The sequence below is a fragment of the Pelophylax lessonae genome (assembly GCF_965119305.1).
Source record: "Pelophylax lessonae genome assembly, chromosome: 6".
Classification (NCBI taxonomy): Eukaryota; Metazoa; Chordata; class Amphibia; order Anura; family Ranidae; genus Pelophylax; species Pelophylax lessonae.
In genome coordinates this window covers 73,607,858-73,626,496 of record NC_138773.1, presented here as the reverse complement: position 1 = coordinate 73,626,496, position 18,639 = coordinate 73,607,858, and the positions used below count along the sequence as shown (strand labels likewise).

Below are 18,639 nucleotides of genomic sequence, written 5' to 3'. Positions count from 1 at the left end.
CCTGACCACTCAGAAAAAAGTCTTAAATGGGCAAGATTATCTGAAAAAACTGACCCTTTAACTACTTCAGCTCCCCCTTAATGACCAGGCCATTTTCTGCGATACGGCACTGCATTGCTTTAACTGACAATTGCGAGGTTGTGTGACGCTGTACCCAAATACAACTGATGTATTTTTTTCCCACAAATAGAGATTTCTTTTGGTGGTATTTGATCCCCTCTGCAGTTTTTATATTTTGCGCTATAAACATAAAATTAGCGACAAATCCTTTTTACTTTCTACTATAAAACATTCCCAATGAAAAAAATCAAATTTTCTCTTACGTCCTCCGACAGTCGCCGCCTCTTCATATTCGTCACATATGGGGTATTAGACTTTGCTCCGAAGGAGTAGCTAGGCAACAGAATATGTTAACAATAAAGCTTTAACATATCCCACCCTCAAGGGGTGGTCCCCTCAGTCAATACCCTCCTACTTCCTGCAACCATATCTCAGTTTTAATGTCTAGCTTGTCAGGAGTGGCTGGCTCTCTCTGTGCTGGGACTTTTTGTCCCAGACTCTTTCTTCTTTTTGATTTTTGTTTGAGTTTTCTCTCTACCTTTACTTAGCTGTTATTTTTGTCAGCATTAGTTAGTTCTTCGGACGAAGAGGATCATGCGGACTGGGTCTCGGGCTGATCCCCCTGGTCGCAGGTCGTGGGTCAGTGGCTTCCCAGTCTGCCATCGAGCGTTCAGCCAGGTAACGCTCCTGGCACGGTGAACGACCCATCCCTGTTCGGTGCAGGGATGATTGGTGAGGTGGCTACCTCACCGGACGCTGTGCGGTTTCTGAACCGCCATTGTGTGCGTCTTGATTTGCGACTCTCCCTGCCTCATGTGCAGCGGCTTGTTCGCCTGTGCGGGTTCCCCACGCCATGTGAGGTAAGTGTATCTATGTGGGGACCTGTCTGTCTGGGGGGGGTCTCAGTCTGGGACTGTGAAACCTGCCTTTAATCACACTGCTTGTCTCCCTATATCTCGGCTGCATGCTGTGGGCTGCAAGGGGGGGGGGGAGCTGTATGACACTGAGTATGTCAGGCTGGGCAGTGTGAGGAGCTGTGTGCTGTGGGGCATGTTTTTAATGGCATGCTGGGGCATATACAGCGATCGCTGCGGCGATCTAACATGTATCCATATTTTGGGATAATTTTGTGTGTGATTTTATGCACTGTGGAGCGGCGATTTCGGCGCCAAACGGCGCCATTTTACCGGCGCCCGCTCCGGCCGCATGGTTTACATGCACGGCGGCCATTTTCTTGTAGCTTCCATAGGCTTACATAGAGCGCCCTGGCAGCATCACTTCCTCTCTCCTGGAAGCACCGATCGAGGCAGCAGCAGCAGCGGAGTCTCCTCAGGTTTTATCCTTCTATTCCTGTGTTCCATTGCCTGTATTCAGTCTGCATATTCCCTGTGGGGGTCTCATTGTGCCTGAGTGTGGTGCGGTGGGCTGCGCTTGCCGCGCTTGCTGTAAGGGGGCAGTTAACCCTTGGTTGTCTGGCATACAGGGGCAATGGATTCTCAGGAAGGCAAGTTTCCCACAGTATTGGTGGAAAGCCAGGGGACCGCTGTTTCCCCCCCAGGGGGGGATTTAGCCACTATTGTGGCTGGCCTTGCTGCACAGGTGCAAATGCTGGTGGCTGCTCAATCTACTAAACGGCCCAGAGTTGCTCTGTCCTCTGATTCTGAGGGTGAAGGTGATGGGGCTGTTCTGGCGGGGACCCCCCTATCGGGGTCCCGCTCCTCTCTTGATCTAGTGGGGTCTGAGGTAGAGGCTGAAGTTGAGGGGGTTGATAATTCTCCCCCTGGCTCGCCTGAAGAGCTTGCAATCATGGATGAGTTGATTGCTTCCATTAAGCAGACGCTACGTTTGCAGGACGAGGTGTGTCCCCCAGCTGCCTTGGCGGCTTATGGGACGCAGAGAAAACGCAGGACGCCGCAGGTTTTTCCCTGCAATGCTGATTTTCAGCGCGCTGTTAAGGACCAATGGCGCGATTTGCGCAAGCCTTTTGCGGTACCAAGTAAATTCAAGCTGCGTTATCCTTTCTCGCCTGCCACTGATGAACGGTGGTGTGTGCCTCCGCCAGTGGATCATGCTATTGCGGTTTTGAACAAAGCCACTGCGATCCCTGCAGAGGGATCCCCTATTTTCCGTGATGCCACGGATAGGAGACTGGAGTCTCTTGCCCGTCATACTTATTCTGTTACGGGTTCTATGCTTAAGGCTCTGTTTGCTTCTCTCATGGCGGCCCAGGCGATCGCAAGTTGGACGCAGATGCTTAGGCGCGTCCTAGTGGCCGATTCGGCCTCAGCGGCGACCCTGGATATGGTGGATCAGATCCACCAGGGTGTCATGTATCTGTGTGATGCGGACCTGGACCTGATTCCGTTGGCCGCGCGTGTGCACAGCGTGGCGGTGTTGTCTCGCCGCCTGGTTTGGTTGAAATGTTGGTCGGTGGACCAATCTTCACGTAAAACCTTAGCCAATCTGCCTTATGATGGGTCTCGCCTTTTTGGGGAGTCCCTGGATGTGTTGATTAAGGGGATTACCGGGGGTAAGAGCACTCTCTTGCCCCATTTCCCCAAGGCTAAGGGGGCTTCTGGGAAGAAGCATGCTAATTTTCGGCCCCCTCAGGGGTCCTTTCGTGCCTTTCGGCCGCACTACAAGGGCAAACCGTTCAAGGGCCAGGGCTCTCAGAAGAAACCCTGGTCTGGAAAACAGAAGTCCGGCCAATCCGGACCTGCGGCCCATAACAGTTCGGCCTGAAGGGGCGCCCTCACCCAGTTTTGGGGTGGGGGGACGCTTGCTCGGTTTTCTTCAGCCCTGGTTGGCCCGTGTGCGGGACAGATGGGTTCTGGAAATCGTTCGATCTGGTTACAAGATCGAGTTTCTCTCTCGGCCAGAGAGCAGATTTTTTCCCTCAAATCTACAACTGTCTCCGGAGCGCCTGCGGGATCTGCACCTGGCGGTGCGGGACCTGAGGGCTCAGGGAGTGGTGGTTCCGGTGCCTCATCGGGACAGATTTCGGGGGTTTTATTCCAATCTGTTCACTGTGCCCAGAAAGGAGGGCAAGGTTCGTCCAATTCTGGACTTGAAAGCTCTGAACCACTCTGTGAGGGTTCGCAAGTTCCGCATGGAATCCCTGCGCTCGGTGGTGGCTGCCCTGGTTCCGGGGGAATTCATGGCCTCCATCGATTTGAAGGATGCGTATCTTCACATCCCCATATTCGAAGGTCATCAGAGATACCTTCGATTTGCCATTGCGGAGGATCACTACCAGTTCGTGGCGTTGCCCTTTGGGCTCGCCTCGGCTCCGCGGGTCTTCACCAAGGTGCTTGCGCCGGTTCTGGCATTATTGAGAGCCCAGGGCATTTCTGTCCTGGGGTATCTGGACGACATTCTGATTCGGTCTGCGACCAGTCAGGGTCTGGAGAAGGACCTGTCTGTCACGATGCAACCTCTGCAGGAGTTCGGTTGGACGATAAATGTTCCAAAGTCGACACTGAGTCCGTCGGTTCGTCTTCCCTATCTGGGAATGATACTGGACTCGGTGCAGGCGAGGGTCTTCCTGCCGGAAGACAAACTCAGGACTCTTCAGGAGGAAGTCAGGTCCCTCAGGGACGTTCCGAACTCGTCTCTGCGGACGTGTATGAGATGTCTGGGATTGATGGTCTCGGCTTTCGAGGCGATTCCTTTCGCGCAGTTTCACACGCGGGATCTCCAGGCGGAGATCTTGTCCAAGTGGGACGGGCGACCTCAGTCTCTGGATCTTCAGATCTCGTTGAGTCATCGCACCAGGGAAAACCTTCTGTGGTGGCTCCAGTCCCCGTTGGTGTCCGGGGGCAAGTCGTTTCGTCCGATCTCGTGGACGATAATCACCACGGATGCCAGCCTGTCGGGCTGGGGTGGTGTCCTGGGCGTTCTGTCCGCCCAGGGGACCTGGTCGGAGGGGGGGTCTTCCCTCCCGATCAACATTCTGGAATTGCGTGCGATAAGGCTCTGTCTTCATCGCTGGACGGACCGGCTGCAGGGCTGCCCGGTTCGGGTGCAGACGGACAATGCCACGGCGGTGGCCTACATCAACCACCAAGGGGGCACCAGGAGTGCCCGAGCGGCTCGAGAAGTGGCCGACATTCTGTCTTGGGCCGAGACTCATGCCCCGGCGATAACGGCGGTTCACATTCCGGGAGTGGAGAACTGGCAGGCGGACTATCTGAGTCGCCAGACCCTGGATCAGGGGGAATGGTCTCTCCACCCGGCTGTCTTCCAGATGTTGTGCGCGAAGTGGGGTCTTCCAGATGTGGACCTGTTCGCGTCTCGCCTCAACTACAAGGTGAAGAGGTTCGTGGCAAGGACGCGCGACCCTCGGGCAGACGCGTCGGACGCGTTAGTGGCCCCGTGGCATCAGTACAGGCTGATGTACGCGTTTCCACCGATTCAGTTGCTGTCCCGGTTCCTTCGCAGGTTACACTCGGAACGCAGCACGGTGATTCTTGTGGCACCGGACTGGCCTCGCCGGTCCTGGTACGCAGACCTCGTGAATCTGGCGGTCGACGCCCCCTGGCGTCTGCCTCTTCGGGACGATCTACTGTCTCAAGGACCGATTTACCATCCTGCTTTACAGTCGCTGGCTTTGACGGCCTGGCTGTTGAGACCGTGGTCCTGAAGGAGAAGGGTCTCTCTCCAGAGGTTGTTCATACCTTGATCAACGCGAGGAAGTCTTCCTCGGGAAAGGTTTATTACCGTACTTGGAAGGCCTATTTTGCCTGGTGTGAGTCCAGGGGGTTTTCACCCCGCACGTACTCGGTTTCCCGTGTGCTGTCTTTCCTTCAGACGGGTGTCGATCAGCGTTTGGCGCTGGCTACGATAAAGGGTCAGGTGTCTGCGCTGGCCGTTCTGTTTCAACGTCCCGTGGCTTCCAACTCCTTGGTTGGCACTTTTATTCAGGGTGTGCGGCATCTGGTTCCTCCTAGGAGGGATCCCTTGCCCCCTTGGGACTTGAATCTGGTCCTGTCTGTGTTACAACGTGCTCCTTTTGAACAGATCAGGGAGATCTCGTTGTCTATGTTGTCCAAAAAGGTCGCCTTTTTGGTGGCGATCACTTCGGCTCGCAGAGTGTCGGAACTGGCGGCTTTGTCCTGCAAGTCTCCGTACCTGGTTGTTCATTTGGATAAGGTGGTCTTGCGACCTAATCCTTCTTTTCTGCCGAAACGAGTTTCGGAATTCCATCTTAACGAGGATATTGTTTTGCCTTCGTTGTGCACGAAGCCTAAACATCCAAAGGAGGTGAGATTGCATTCTCTGGATGTTGTTCGGGCGATTAGGGTTTACCTTAAATCGACTGAGTCTTTTCGAAAGACGGACTCCTTGTTTGTTCTTCCAGAGGGTCCTCGGAAGGGCATGGCGGCTTCCGCCTCTACCATTGCCAAATGGATCAGGCAGACCATTGAACAGGCCTATGCCTTGCAGGGGAAGGTTCCCCCTGTGCCTGTGAAGGCGCACTCTACTAGATCTCTGAGTACGTCTTGGGCCTGTCGTCATGGGGCTTCTGTAGCCCAGGTGTGTAAGGCGGCGACTTGGTCGACCGTACACACTTTCACAAAATTCTACAAAGTAGATGTTCAGGCATCGGCGGATGCTTCCTTTGGCCGCAAGGTTCTTAGTGCGGCTGTTCCCTAGGGTCCCTTGTTGGGGACTCCTGGCTGTTGGGATAAGTTTTGTATCCCCTGGTTTTTTGTTTTTTCCTGGGTTGTTGCTCCTGTTGAGCACTTATTTTTGCTGTTGCCCAGCTGGTTTCCTTCCTTTGGTAAGGTTCCTTTCTTTGATGTGGAGACTGCGTTGCCTTTCGGCGCGGATGCGTTTCCCACCCCTCATGTTTGCACTGCTTTGGGACGTCCCCATATGTGACGAATATGAAGAGGCGGCGACTGTCGGAGGACGTAAGAGAAAACTGAATTTTTGTAAAATCTTACCTGTAAAATTCCTTTCTCTGAGTCCTCCGACAGTCGCCGCCCCCGCCCCTCTTTTGGGGTTTGAATGTATACTCTACTGCTATTCCACTAAAACTGAGATATGGTTGCAGGAAGTAGGAGGGTATTGACTGAGGGGACCACCCCTTGAGGGTGGGATATGTTAAAGCTTTATTGTTAACATATTCTGTTGCCTAGCTACTCCTTCGGAGCAAAGTCTAATACCCCATATGTGACGAATATGAAGAGGCGGCGACTGTCGGAGGACTCAGAGAAAGGAATTTTACAGGTAAGATTTTACAAAAATTCCGTTTTTTCATAAATTTAGGCTAATATTTATTCTGCCACATATTTTTTGTAAAAAATCCTAAGTGTATTTTGATTGGTTTGCAAAAAAGTTACTACGTCTACAAACTATGGAACTTTTTATTTTTTAAATTGTTTTTACTAGTAATGGCAGCGATCAGCGATTATTAGAGGGACTGCGACATTGCGGTGTAATTGAACACTTTGTATATTGACCCCCCAAAATAATACCTTGCCACCCCTGTTTTAAAAGTCTAGCTCCGCCACTGGAGGTGGAGGGAACTCCAGTTATCCTGGAAATTCCGAGCTGGCCTCGTCAAGCCGGGTACGCAGACTTGGACAGGCTAGTCGCGGACGCTCCTTGGAGACTTCCTCTCAGGGAGGATCTGCGGTCTCAAGGACCGATCTTCCATCGTGCTTTACAGTCGCTGGTTTTAATGGCCTGGCTATTGAGACCCAGGTACTGAAGGACAGAGGGTTGTCAGCTTCAGTTATTCCTACTCTAATTAAAGCAAGGAAAGCGACTTCCAGCAAAGTCTATTATCGCACATGGAAGACTTATATCGCGTGGTGTCAATCTTTGGGATTTCCCCTACGTACCTATTCGGTGACCCGAATCTTGGTGGCTTTTCTGCAAAAGGGAGTTGAGCAGAAACTATCCTTGAGCACTATCAAGGGTCAGGTTTCAGAATTCGCAATCTTCTTTCAGAAGCCTTTGGCTACTCATTCCTTGGTGCGTAATTTCATCCAGGGGGTGCGGCACTTGGCTCCGCCAGTGCGTGCGCCCTTACCGCCCTGGGATCTTAATTTGGTGGTTGTCGGTTCTTCAGAAACCTCCCTTTGAAAATATCAGGGAGATTCCCTTGCTTACATTATCCCAGAAGGTGGCCTTCTTGGTGGCTATTACTTCTGCACGCAGGGTGTCAGAACTGGCTGCATTATCATGCCATTCCCCATATCTAGTGGTTCATAGGGATAAGGTAGTTCTTCATCCGAAGCCATCCTTTCTTCCTAAGGTGGTTTCAGATTTTCATCTGAATGAAGATATTGTGCTACCTTCCTTGTGTCCTAAGCCCAATCATCCTCAGGAACATGCGTTGCATTCCTTGGATGTGGTTCGGGCAATCAGGGTATACCTGAAGACTACGGAATCGTTCCGTAAGACGGATTCGCTTTTTGTGATCACGGATGGCCCCAGAAAGGGGTTGCCTGCATCTGCCACGACTATCTCCAAACGGATTAGACAGACGGTGGTACAGACTTATTCTATTAAGGGTCGGAATCCTCCGTTCCCTGTTAAGGCGCACTCCACTCGAGCGCTCAGTACTTCCTGGGCCTACCGCCATCAGGCGTCAGTGGTCCAGGTGTGCAAGGCGGCTACCTGGTCGTCGGTGCGTACCTTTACAAAATTTTATAAAGTTGATGTGATGGCATCGGCGGATGCCTCATTTGGCCGCAAGGTTTTGCAGGCCGCAATTTGAGGAGACCGGTGGTCTACCTCGAGGGTTTTTTTCCGTTGGAATTTCAGTTGAGTCTCATCGTGTGATTGATGAGCCTTTAAAACTTCTAGTTGGCACCGGTTGGGCCTTCTAGATTGGATTTTGATTTCCATTTTCCCACCCCTCATTTGTGGCACTACTTTGGGACGTCCCAAGTTGATATTAATCAAGGAGGACTACGTCTGTCAATGAGCGACAGAGAAAAATGGATTTTTGTAAAATCTTACCGTAAAATCCTTTTCTCTTAAGTTCATTGACAGACGTAGTACCCGCCCCTCTGTCTTTGAGTTGGGTTAAATTCTCTAAACACTGCTTTGTGACATAACTGATTTGCTGTAGCAGGAAGTGAGAGGATATACCCTCTGGGACTGCCCCTAGGGTGTGGCCAGAACGTTTTCTTTCCTGTCTAGTCCTACTCCTGTAGAGGGCAGTATAACCCGAGTTGATATTAATCAAGGAGGACTACGTCTGTCAATGAGCTTAAGAGAAAAGGATTTTACGGTAAGATTTTACAAAAATCCATTTTTATGGGATTGGGTTAATTTTTATGGTAAAGAGGGACTTCATAACATTCTGGAGTAAATGCTAATTGCCATCATAAAAACGGAGGCAGCAAATTTTGTGAAAATATGTCATTCTCAAAACTTTTGTCCACGGCTGTACATAGCCGTGTCCTGTCTACTTCTGTCCACATACGCTATCTATATTGCTTACTCCTTTTTAACTATTTTAGTTGCAGAGCAATACAAGAAATGGTGTGAGAAGCTTTCCATTGACATTGACAGCTCGGAGGTGGTGGACTGTCCTTCTGAATTCTGCACCCTGCCTCCAGTACTCGTGTACAGCCATCCGGATGAACTTCGTGAGCTGACTAGCACTCATTTCCGAGTGCGGGAGCTGCAGAAGAAGATCTATTTACAAAAGGTAACGTGGAACAGTCTCACATGGCATGGAGAATACTCTGGTTGTTTTTATCGCTCAAGTCCACGCTTCTTGATCTATACTTTTTTTTATTTTGTCCCTCTTTTGTGTCTCCTCTGTGCTTCTGTCCATTTATATCTGTCTTCCAAATGTCATGTCTTAATAAAGCTGAGCTTCAGACCTATAAAAATAACACAATTGCATACATTTGTGCCTTTTTAAAAGTAAACACAACTAGTTTAAAGCGGAATTAAAGTCCACGATACTTACCCCTGCATCAATGGTCCAAAGTCCCTTGCCAGTGCTGGCATCTTCTACCCGGCTTCTTCGAGGTGCCAGGCTGCAGCCATCTTCATTGGCCGGCGCGGAATGATGGCGTTGTTGCTTATACGCAAGAGTTTAGTCATCCAGGCACACAGGAAATGTGTTGGAAAAAAATCTGGTAGGTTTATTTATCTGCAATAAAGTCTTTTTTTTTTTTTTTTTTTTTTTTTTTTAAATGAGGCAATGGTTCTGCATTAGGTAGAAATTCACTCTCTCAATGAACATTGATTATTTTTAATCCCCAGGCTGCTAGCATTAGTAAATAGAAAAGTATTTTATTTATTTTTTTCTTCAGTTATTTTTCTGTTTTCCTGCCTAGACAAATGTCATACATCCCAGTCTTTAGGAGGGTCAACAACTAGGTTACTATTTAAGTAACCCAGGAGTCTTCAGGAGGAGGGGTTTTCTCAGCTAAGAACGCTCTACTGCATGCATGCTTGAGCTAAGGGCAGATGGATTCCAGAAAGTAAATGCTACATGAATCATTTGCCCTTACTGGCAATGACAATGGCCAGAAATGCTAAAGTGTTGTTTTTCAAAGTGATTTCTCAACAAAATAAAGCACAGAGAAATGGATGGATGGGGGGGGGGGGGGGCGTGTACAGTACCCCAAAGGGTGAGTAGGGCCTGGATGGCTTTAGCATTCCATATATATTTAATAATGATTACAAGGATATTGGCAGAAAATTGGGAGCACTGGTGGGTCCAACTGGTTCTGATAATAGTCAAAGGGTTGGACACAGTCTATATAGAGACCATAAATGAAAAGTCCATAAATAAGCTCACTTGAAAGGCAGTTCTGTGTGCAAGCAAGAAGGGACTTGGAGGGAACTAAGGAGAAAACGCAAGCGCCATATTAAGTGCAGCATATATGGACTTTATTAGAAAACACAAGAAAGTTACTCGCAAAGATGTGAGCATCAAAGGCATGTAGTATGTGTAGATGGCACTGCAACAAATCATCCCTGTCTGTGGAGCGACCGTTCAGGATGGTCTCTTGGTGCTTGCGGGGACACTGCAGGTGGATGCCAGCACTTCCTGGGTCCATGGAACGCACGGGCGACAACTCCTGACATCACTTCCCGAATGTGAAGGGATGCAGTGGGTAACGCGTTTGTGGACCATGCGCTCCTTCTTCAGGCCTATGTAGCGCCATTTTGAGTACGGGTTTATATAACATGAAAGTAACTATAATCAAGGAATCCATGATCGTACATGGAGAATTGTAAATACTAAATAAAATATGTAATCCTACAAATAAAGTTCAGCAGGGGCTACAGGGGCTCCTGTATGGTGTGCATGGATGAGGGGGAGATGTAGAATTCTCGAAAAATAAAAGGGGGTTCAGATTAGGGTGTTAACCTTTATCTGCTCATTTAGCCCACCCAGCACGAGAGTATCTAAGGTATAAATCCAATAGTTTTCTCTCCGGCAGAGGCACTTGAAACTCTCTGCCATAGGGAAAGTGCCTAGTATGGATTTGATGACCCACACTCTTGAGTCCTGTAGAAGATTTTCTGTGGTGTTCTAAAAAGTGTTGGAACACTGCTTATCATCCCCGCGGCCCGCCCTCTGTAAAAAGCGACAGTGTTCCCCGAACCTCTTTACTCTGTCTGACTTGTCCTTGTGGCCTATATTACGTAGGGAGAACCATCTATACTTTGAGAAGGAGGTACAGGGAACACCGTCGCTTTGTAGAGAACGGGGATGATGAGCACAGTGTTCCCCGACATTTTTTAGAACACAGAAAATCTTCTACAGGACTCAATAGTCCAGGACTCTCGTGCCGGGCGGGCTAAACTAGAAGATAGAGGTTACCACCCTAATCTGTTCCCCCCCCCCTTTTTTTTTTTTTTTCCATATATACACCTTTAGTGAGTGTAATGGTAGCTTTTAATAGTAATATTGCTGCACTTTTTATAAGATTACATATTTTATATCCCTTATTTTATTCTGTATTTGATTCTCCATCCTGCTATATATGTACGATCGTGGATTCCTTGATTATAGTTACTTTCATGTTCTATATAGAAGTTTTTTGTATCCGGAGGAATCGCTGAAACTTAGAACCCAGCGGCTCCCTTCATCTTCATATAAACCCGTATTCCAAAATGGCGCTGCATAGTCCTGAAAAAGAAGCGCATGCTCCGCAAACGCGACGCCCACAGCATCCTTTCACATTCGAGAAGTGATGTCAGGAGGAATTGCACGTGCATTCCATGGCCCCAGGAAGTGCTGGCATCCACCGGCAGTGTCCCCACGAGCACCAAGAGGCCATCCTGAATGGTCGCTCCACAGACGAGGATGATTTGTTGCAGTACCAACTACACATACTAAATGCCTTTGATGCTCACACCTTTTGTGAGTAACTTTTTTGTGTTTTCTAATAAAGCCCATATATGCTGCACTTAGTTTGGCGCTTGTTTTTTCTCTTTAGTTACCTCCAAGTCCCGTATATATTTAATAAAGGACCGCTCTGCTAGAGTCTGCTATATTGTGCATTGCGTGTCTCTCTTACTTTCTCCTCCTTTGCCAAGTTTCTTCTTTTCATTCACATATGTGACTTTTTTCCTTATTTCTTTTTCTATTATTCTATTCTGGGGCTCTTTTTTACTTTTCTTGATCTGGCTATATTTAAAGATCTTCTAATGTAAGCTCTTCTAATGTAAGATTTTCTCTTGCAAAATGGCTAAAACCACCCGATTCTATACCAATGGTGCGAATGCAATAAATGGGCAAAGTTCAGTCAGGTTGGGCTTCAAAGAAGTGTTCACATTACACACAGAAATTTGTTGGGAAAAATCTGTGAGGTACTGTATATAGATTAGAGAAACAGGATTTTGTATGTGGATTTCTGGGCAAGTCGTTCAGTTTTGTATAGAGCTTCAAACATTCTAAATAGGGGTCAAGTTTACTGTCCTTCTGACTTTTTTGGGGGGGGGGGGTGCAAACTGTTGCCAGTGAGAGTAGAAAATGTCCTGGTGTCAGTGAAAGTACACAATGTCTCATCCTTAGTAGGAGGAATAGTGCCCTTCATTGGTATTAGTGGGAGGAATAGTGCCCTATTATTGGTGTCAGGGAGTGGAATTGTGCCCCATTATTGGTGTCAGTGGGAGGATTAGTGTCCCATTATTGGTGTCAGTGGGAGGAATAGTGTCCTATCGTTGGGGTCAGTAGAAGAAATAGTGCCCCATTGTTGGTGTCAGTGGGTGGAGTGGTGTCAGTGGGAGAAATAGTACCCCATCATTGGTGGAAGTGTGCCCATCATTGGTATCAGTGGGCTAGTGCTCCATTGTTGGTGTCAGTGGCAAGAATTCTGCCCTCGTTGTTAGTCAGTAGGAGGAAGAGTACACCAAGGGCCAGATAAAAACAAGCAAAAGGCCGCATGGGCCTTGGGCCACAGTCTAAAGACCACTGGTATGGAGTGATGAAGAATTAAGTAATGAAGGTGTATATTTCTCTATCGTCCATCGACAGACGCAGCCTCCTCTCCATGAGCTGAGTGGGTTATGCTGCCACCTGCAGGAGTAGTCTAGGCAGTACGTTAGTACAAAAACTTTTAACATGTACACCACCCGGGGCAGTCCCTCCAGGCATAACCCCCACTGCCACAGCCCAGCACATTCGTTTGTTTCTGCCTCGAGAAGGAGTAGGACCTAGGTTTCCTGCTGGGACTCCGGTCTCAGTTTTTTTTTATTCTTTTCAGAATATTTTCTTTTATTTCTCTTTTACTCACTTGCTAGCTAGTGTTTCGGGAAGAATTTTCCTGGTGATCTACAAGCAACAATGCCAGATGGGGCCTCGCACTGGATAATCTAGATCCTTATGGTCCCCCCCAGTCTGGCCTAAAAGCGGGAGCAGGTTATAGTCCCGACTTAGGCCTAGCCACGACGGTGCCCCTTTTTTGGATGGGGTCGAGCCTGCGAGCAGATGCTTCGCCAGGATGTGATGACCTGGAACGCCCTAAATTGCAGTGTACCCCTTGGCAGGCAGCACCCCCACTTCGAGTGGGAGGCAGTCTACTCAGAGCGAAGCCCACCCAGTCCATGGTATGGTGAGTAAATGTGCCCCCCTTGCACCTGCTGGCCTTAGGGGGATGTGGGCCCTCTCCTGGGGATAAGGGGATTTGTGCCTCCCAAAAGATCCCCCCTTGCCTGCCCTATCTGTGTCCTATCCTCCCCCCCTTCCCTGTCCCTGCGGTGGCTGTGTGTCTAGAGCGCCTGGGAGTGGGGTGACATGGTACCTTGGGCTTGCTAGTCCCTCTTGTGGTTCCTGAGGCCTCTTGTGTCAGTCCCTAGCCACATGGTTCGCCGTGGAGACTTGTATTGGGACGTCCCATCAGCTCATGGAGATGAGGCTGCGCCTGACGATGGATGATAGAGAAAATACGATTTTTGTAAGATCAGAGAGAAAGATTTTGCGGTAAGATGTCCATCGGCAGACGCAGCACCCACCCCTGTGTATGGGGATGGTTCTTTTGTCTTCGCTGCTTGCAACTAAACATGTGCTGGGCTGTGGCAGTGGGGGTTATACCTGGAGGGACAGCCCCGTGAGCGTGTACATGTTAAAAGTTTTGTACTAACGTACTGCCTAGACTGCTCCTTCAGGTGGCAGCATAACCCACTCGGCTCATGGAGATGAGGCTGCATCTGTTGATGGACATCAGAGAAAAAGATTTTACGGTAAGATCTTACAAAAATCTTTTTTCTTTTTTTTTTTTTCTTTTTTGTTGTTGCGGTGTTCCACTTAGGAGATTTACATTGGAGGCTAATCAGGAAGTGAGGAAATATCTCAAATTGCCTCTACAACATTTGTACCAGAATGGGTACCTCTATTTGAACATTTCCCCTCACCTACTGTTCTGGCGATAACTGTAGAAGTTTGGATTTCTCGTTACTTTCTGTCCCAGTGACCAAGTAGAGAGGGTGAATCTTCCCAACCGAAGCACAAACCCCAATTAAAACATGACCAGGATTATATCTCTTCCTTGATTTAAAACTACAAAGAAAACAGTTTGTCTAGAGATGCACGTCAACTGCACTTGCATTGCAGTATATCTTTTTAAAAACGCGGTCTTTGTCCCCATATAGGAGATTTGTTTTCCTACAGATATTACATTTATATACTGTGTCCCAAAGGGGGAATTTCTGTTCTTGTTCCTGATGCCCGTCACTTCAACAGGAAATTAAGAAAAATCTCTCTCTAATGGGGACACACCGCAACAAGGTCCCGATTGAGGGTTCTAACCCTTCCTCTATATTTTATTGCTGCCTGTGTCCCCATGGATTTTGATTCACTGGGATTTTATTTCACTTCCTTTTCTTGAACACATATCAGGCAGGATTTGGACTACAGAATCAAAAGGTTCGAGGAATAGAAAAATGCAGGGTGCTATATCGCTTACAGCAGCAGGTGTTCTTAGTCAGGTGACCTAAAGAGATTTCATCATGGTATCCTTTTCTGCCAAACAAATTCAATAAAATATTCTTAATACAAAATGTTTGATTTGGTTTTACATCTACTTTAAAGCTCCACTTCTGCCAAAAGTAAGCTTAGAAGCTCTGTCACTTTTTTGTTACAAAATGCTTGGTATGCAAAAAGGAAAGCGCTAAAATCAGAACATGTAAAGTCCAGATTTAATTTTATTCAGAAGCATTTTATCAAAAAATCCAACGCGTTTTGGAGATTGAGGGTCCTACTTCATCAGGGCTGGGTTATGTGCCGGTAAAAACCTCCTATTAAGATCATACTAATTTAATTAGCCCTGAGGATTCCTCCAAATTTATCAGGATAAGCCAATGTTTAAATGCGAGAGTCACATGTATTCATCCTTGAATCTTGGTGTGCTTTGTGTATTTCTTCCAGATCTGTGCAGTAATCCAGTGTGAGACTTTCCCTCTGTGCAGGAACTTCTGTACAAAAAAAAAAAAAAAAACGGTCACTGCTGCTCTCTCTTTGTGCAGGCAACCTGTAATGGGTGGGGCCTGATCAGCCCCTCCCACAGCTCTGCTCTGTGCACAGGATATCTGCAGCAAAGTGCTTTTACAAGTATATCTGGGTTTGCAAAGACATTTTCTGCAAGCAAACTGGATTTATATCCATTGTGGTTTGAGGTGGAAAAAAAAAATATATATATATATATATACACACACACATATGTATATATAAATAAATATAAATAATTTGTGGCCATTTTTCCCCTTTAATGTAGAGAGAACGATTTTAATTAGGCAGTTCTCTCACAAGTAGTGGCCAAAGGGTCCCCCTTCATCAGGGCTTAGTACTGAACTGATAAAATGAGTGGAATCCTTGGGGTAATTAGTATGATCTCTCCTGATGCCATTTACATTGCCAAGCCACGATGAAGAGGGATCCTCTGAGCCTGGCTTTCCATGATATAAGCATCTGAAAAAAATTAAATCTGGACTTTCTATGTCCTATTTCTAGTGCATACCTCTTTTTACTCCCAGCAACAGAAATTCGACAGGTTCATTTGGCATGAGCTGGGCTTTAGCCTGGGTTCACACTGGATGCGGTGCAAATTCACAGTGGTGCGAATTTGCTGCGGCTTCCGTACCGCATCAAAACCGCAACCCGTTAATGCAAACCAATTGGCGTAGTGTATGTTAACTTAACGACCCCCCGCAATCGGTTTGCAAACGCAGTGCCAATTGCAGAATTGGATTTCATAGGTATGAAGACCCATGCGATCCAATTCTGGTGCTGGCAAAAAAGGGTCCTGCATGAGTTTGGTTCGAATTGAGCCATACAAATCCATGGCTCAAATCGCACCCCAGAGACATCGCATTCAATTCGCACAGGAATGTGCTACGATTCCTGTGTAAATTACATGCGATGTCTCGCACTGCAACAGTGTGAGCCCAGGCTCAAAGCAAATGTAAACCCAACCGCTAACATCTTGTATAAATATATATAAAAAAAAAATTTAAACCAAAAAAAAAAAAAACTTAATTTGCCTCCCCAAAATTATCCAATATTTTGATGCAGTGACTATCGCATAGGCATTGGATTAACATTTTGTTTTAATGCAAATAAAAAAAAAATTGGTTCAGTTTGAATATACGTGAAGTCACAGCCAACATTTAGATCTGTGGGCTCTGAAGCACAGCATCCGAATTAAAGTGGTTATAAAGGCTGAAGGTTTTTTTACCTAAATGCATTCTCTGCATTAAAGTGTAAGTCCACCCTAAAACTAAAATCCCTGCATCTATAGACATTCAAGATCTAACACTAACCTATCTAGCCCTGTAAAGAAGAAATCAGTATACATACCTTTTTTGAAGCCGATCCAATGCATTCCGGTCTCCAGCTAGAAAACACGGCCAACAATGGCTGTGAAATGAATGGGAAGTGACGTCACCCATAGACTTACTATGGGGCTTTTGCTGTTGGATGTTTCTCTGCACCCCCCACCTCCACAGTGAAGCCGCGGCTGACACTTCACCGTGGGATCAAATCAGATCGGCTTCAAAAATGGTATGTATACTGATTTCTTCTTTACTGGGCTAGATAAGTTAGTGTTAGATCGTGGATGTGTGTAGATGCTGGGATTTTAGTATTAAGGTGGACTTCTAGTTTAGGATAAAAGGCAGGAGCCATTAAGTAGGGGGCTATGAGGGCACTCTGCAGGGGCATGAGTCAGGAGCACTGGCAGGAGAATCAGGGCTGATCTGTGCAAAACCATTGCACAGAGCAGGTACAGTATCTCAGAAAAGTGAGTACACCCCTCACATTTTGGTAAATATTTTATTATCTTTTCATGTGACATGAAGAAATGACAATTTGCTACAGTGTAAAGTAGTGAGTGTACAGCTTGTGAAACAGTGTAAATTTGCTGTCCCCTCAAAATCAACACATTAATGTCTAAACCACTGGCAACAAAAGTGAGTACACCCCATAAGTGAAAATGTATAAATTGGGCCCAAAGTGTCAATATTTTGTGTGGGCACCATTTTTTTCCACTACTGCCTTAACCCTCTTGGGCATGGAGTTCACCAGTGCTTCACAGGTTGCCACTGGAGTCCTCTTCCACTCCTTCATGACGACATCATGGAGCTGGTGGATGTTAGAGACCTTTAGCTCCTCCACCTTCCATTTGAGGATGCCCCACACATGCTCTATAGGGTTTAGATCTGGAGACATGCTTGGCCAGTCCATCACTTGTACCCTCAGCTTCTTTAGCAAGGCAGTGGTTGCCTTGAAGGTGTGTTTGGGGTCCTTATGTTGGAATACTGCCCTGCGGCCCAGCCACCAAAGGGAGGGGATCATGCTCTGCTTCAGTATGTATGTACATGTTGGCATTCATGGTTCCCTCAATGAACTGTAGCTCCCCAGTGCCGGTAGTACTCAGGCAGCCCCAAGCCATGGCACTCTGTAGGCAAGACACACTTATCTTTGTACTCCTCACCTAGTTGCCGCCACACACACTTGACACCATCTGAACCAAATAAGTTTATCTTGGTCTCATCAGACCACAGGACATGGTTCCAGTAAACCATGTCCTTAGTCTGCTTGTCCTCAGCAAACAGTTTGCGGGCTTTCTTGTGCATCATCTTTAGAGGAGGCTTCCTTCTGGGACGACAGCCATACAGACCAATTTTTTGCAGTGAGCGGCGTATAGTTTGAGCACTGACAGGCTGACCCCCCACCCCTTCAACCTCTGCAGCATTGCTGGCGGCACTCATATGTCTATTTCCCAAAGACAACCTCTGGATATGACGCTGAGCACGTGCACTCAACTTCTTTGATCAACCATGGCGAGGCCTGTTCTGAGTGGAACCTGTCCTGTTTAAACTGCTGTATGGTCTTGGCCACCGTGCTGCAGCTCAGTTTCAGGGTCTTGGCAATCTTCTTATAACCTAGGCCATCTTTATGTAGAGCAACAGTTCTTTTTTTGTTGGATCCTCGGAGTTCTTTGCCCTGAGGCGCCATGTTGAACTTCCAGCGACCAGTATGAGAGAGTGCGAGCGATGACACCAAATTTAACACACCTGCTCCCCATTCACACCTGAGACCTTGTAACACTAACAAGTCACATGACACCGGGGAGGGAAAATGGCTAACTGGGTCCAATTTGGACATTTTCACTTAGGGGTGTACTCACTTTTGTTGCCAGCGGTTCAGACATTAATGGCTGTATTGAGTTATTTTGAGGGGGCAGCAAATTTACACGGTTATACAAGCTGTACACTCACTACTTTACATTGTAGCAAAGTGTAATTTCTTCAGTGTTGTCACATGAAAAGATATAATAAAATTTCTCTTACGTCCTCCGACAGTCGCCGCCATCTTCATATTCGTCACAATGGGGTATTAGACTTTGCTCCGTAGGAGTAGCTAGGCAACAGAATATGTTAATATTAAAGCTTTTAACATATCCCACCCCCAGGGGGTGGTCCCCTCAGTCAATACCCTCCTACTTCCTGTATCCATACCTCAGTTTCAATGTCTAGCTTGTCAGGAGTAGCTGGATGTCTCTATGCTGGGGAATTTTGTCTCAGCCTTTCTCTTCTTTTTTGATTTTGGTTTGAGTTTTTTCTCTCTCCTTACTTAGCTGTTATTTT

General features: G+C 47.3%; 2 protein-coding genes across 2 annotated transcripts in view; both read left to right on the top strand.

Moving 5' to 3' along the window:
* Positions 1-18,639, top strand: part of ABCA3 (ATP binding cassette subfamily A member 3) — an 899,850-nt gene that overhangs the window by 306,005 nt on the left and 575,206 nt on the right. The window lies entirely within an intron of this gene.
* The window catches only part of TEDC2 (tubulin epsilon and delta complex 2), a gene marked incomplete at its 5' end in the record, with an annotated part of 139,666 nt that overhangs the window by 94,132 nt on the left and 26,895 nt on the right, over positions 1-18,639 (top strand). Inside the window, one exon of the mRNA XM_082261682.1 lies at positions 8,544-8,734. Coding sequence (XP_082117808.1) covers positions 8,544-8,734 — 191 coding nt within the window. The remainder of the gene's footprint in view (positions 1-8,543; positions 8,735-18,639) is intronic.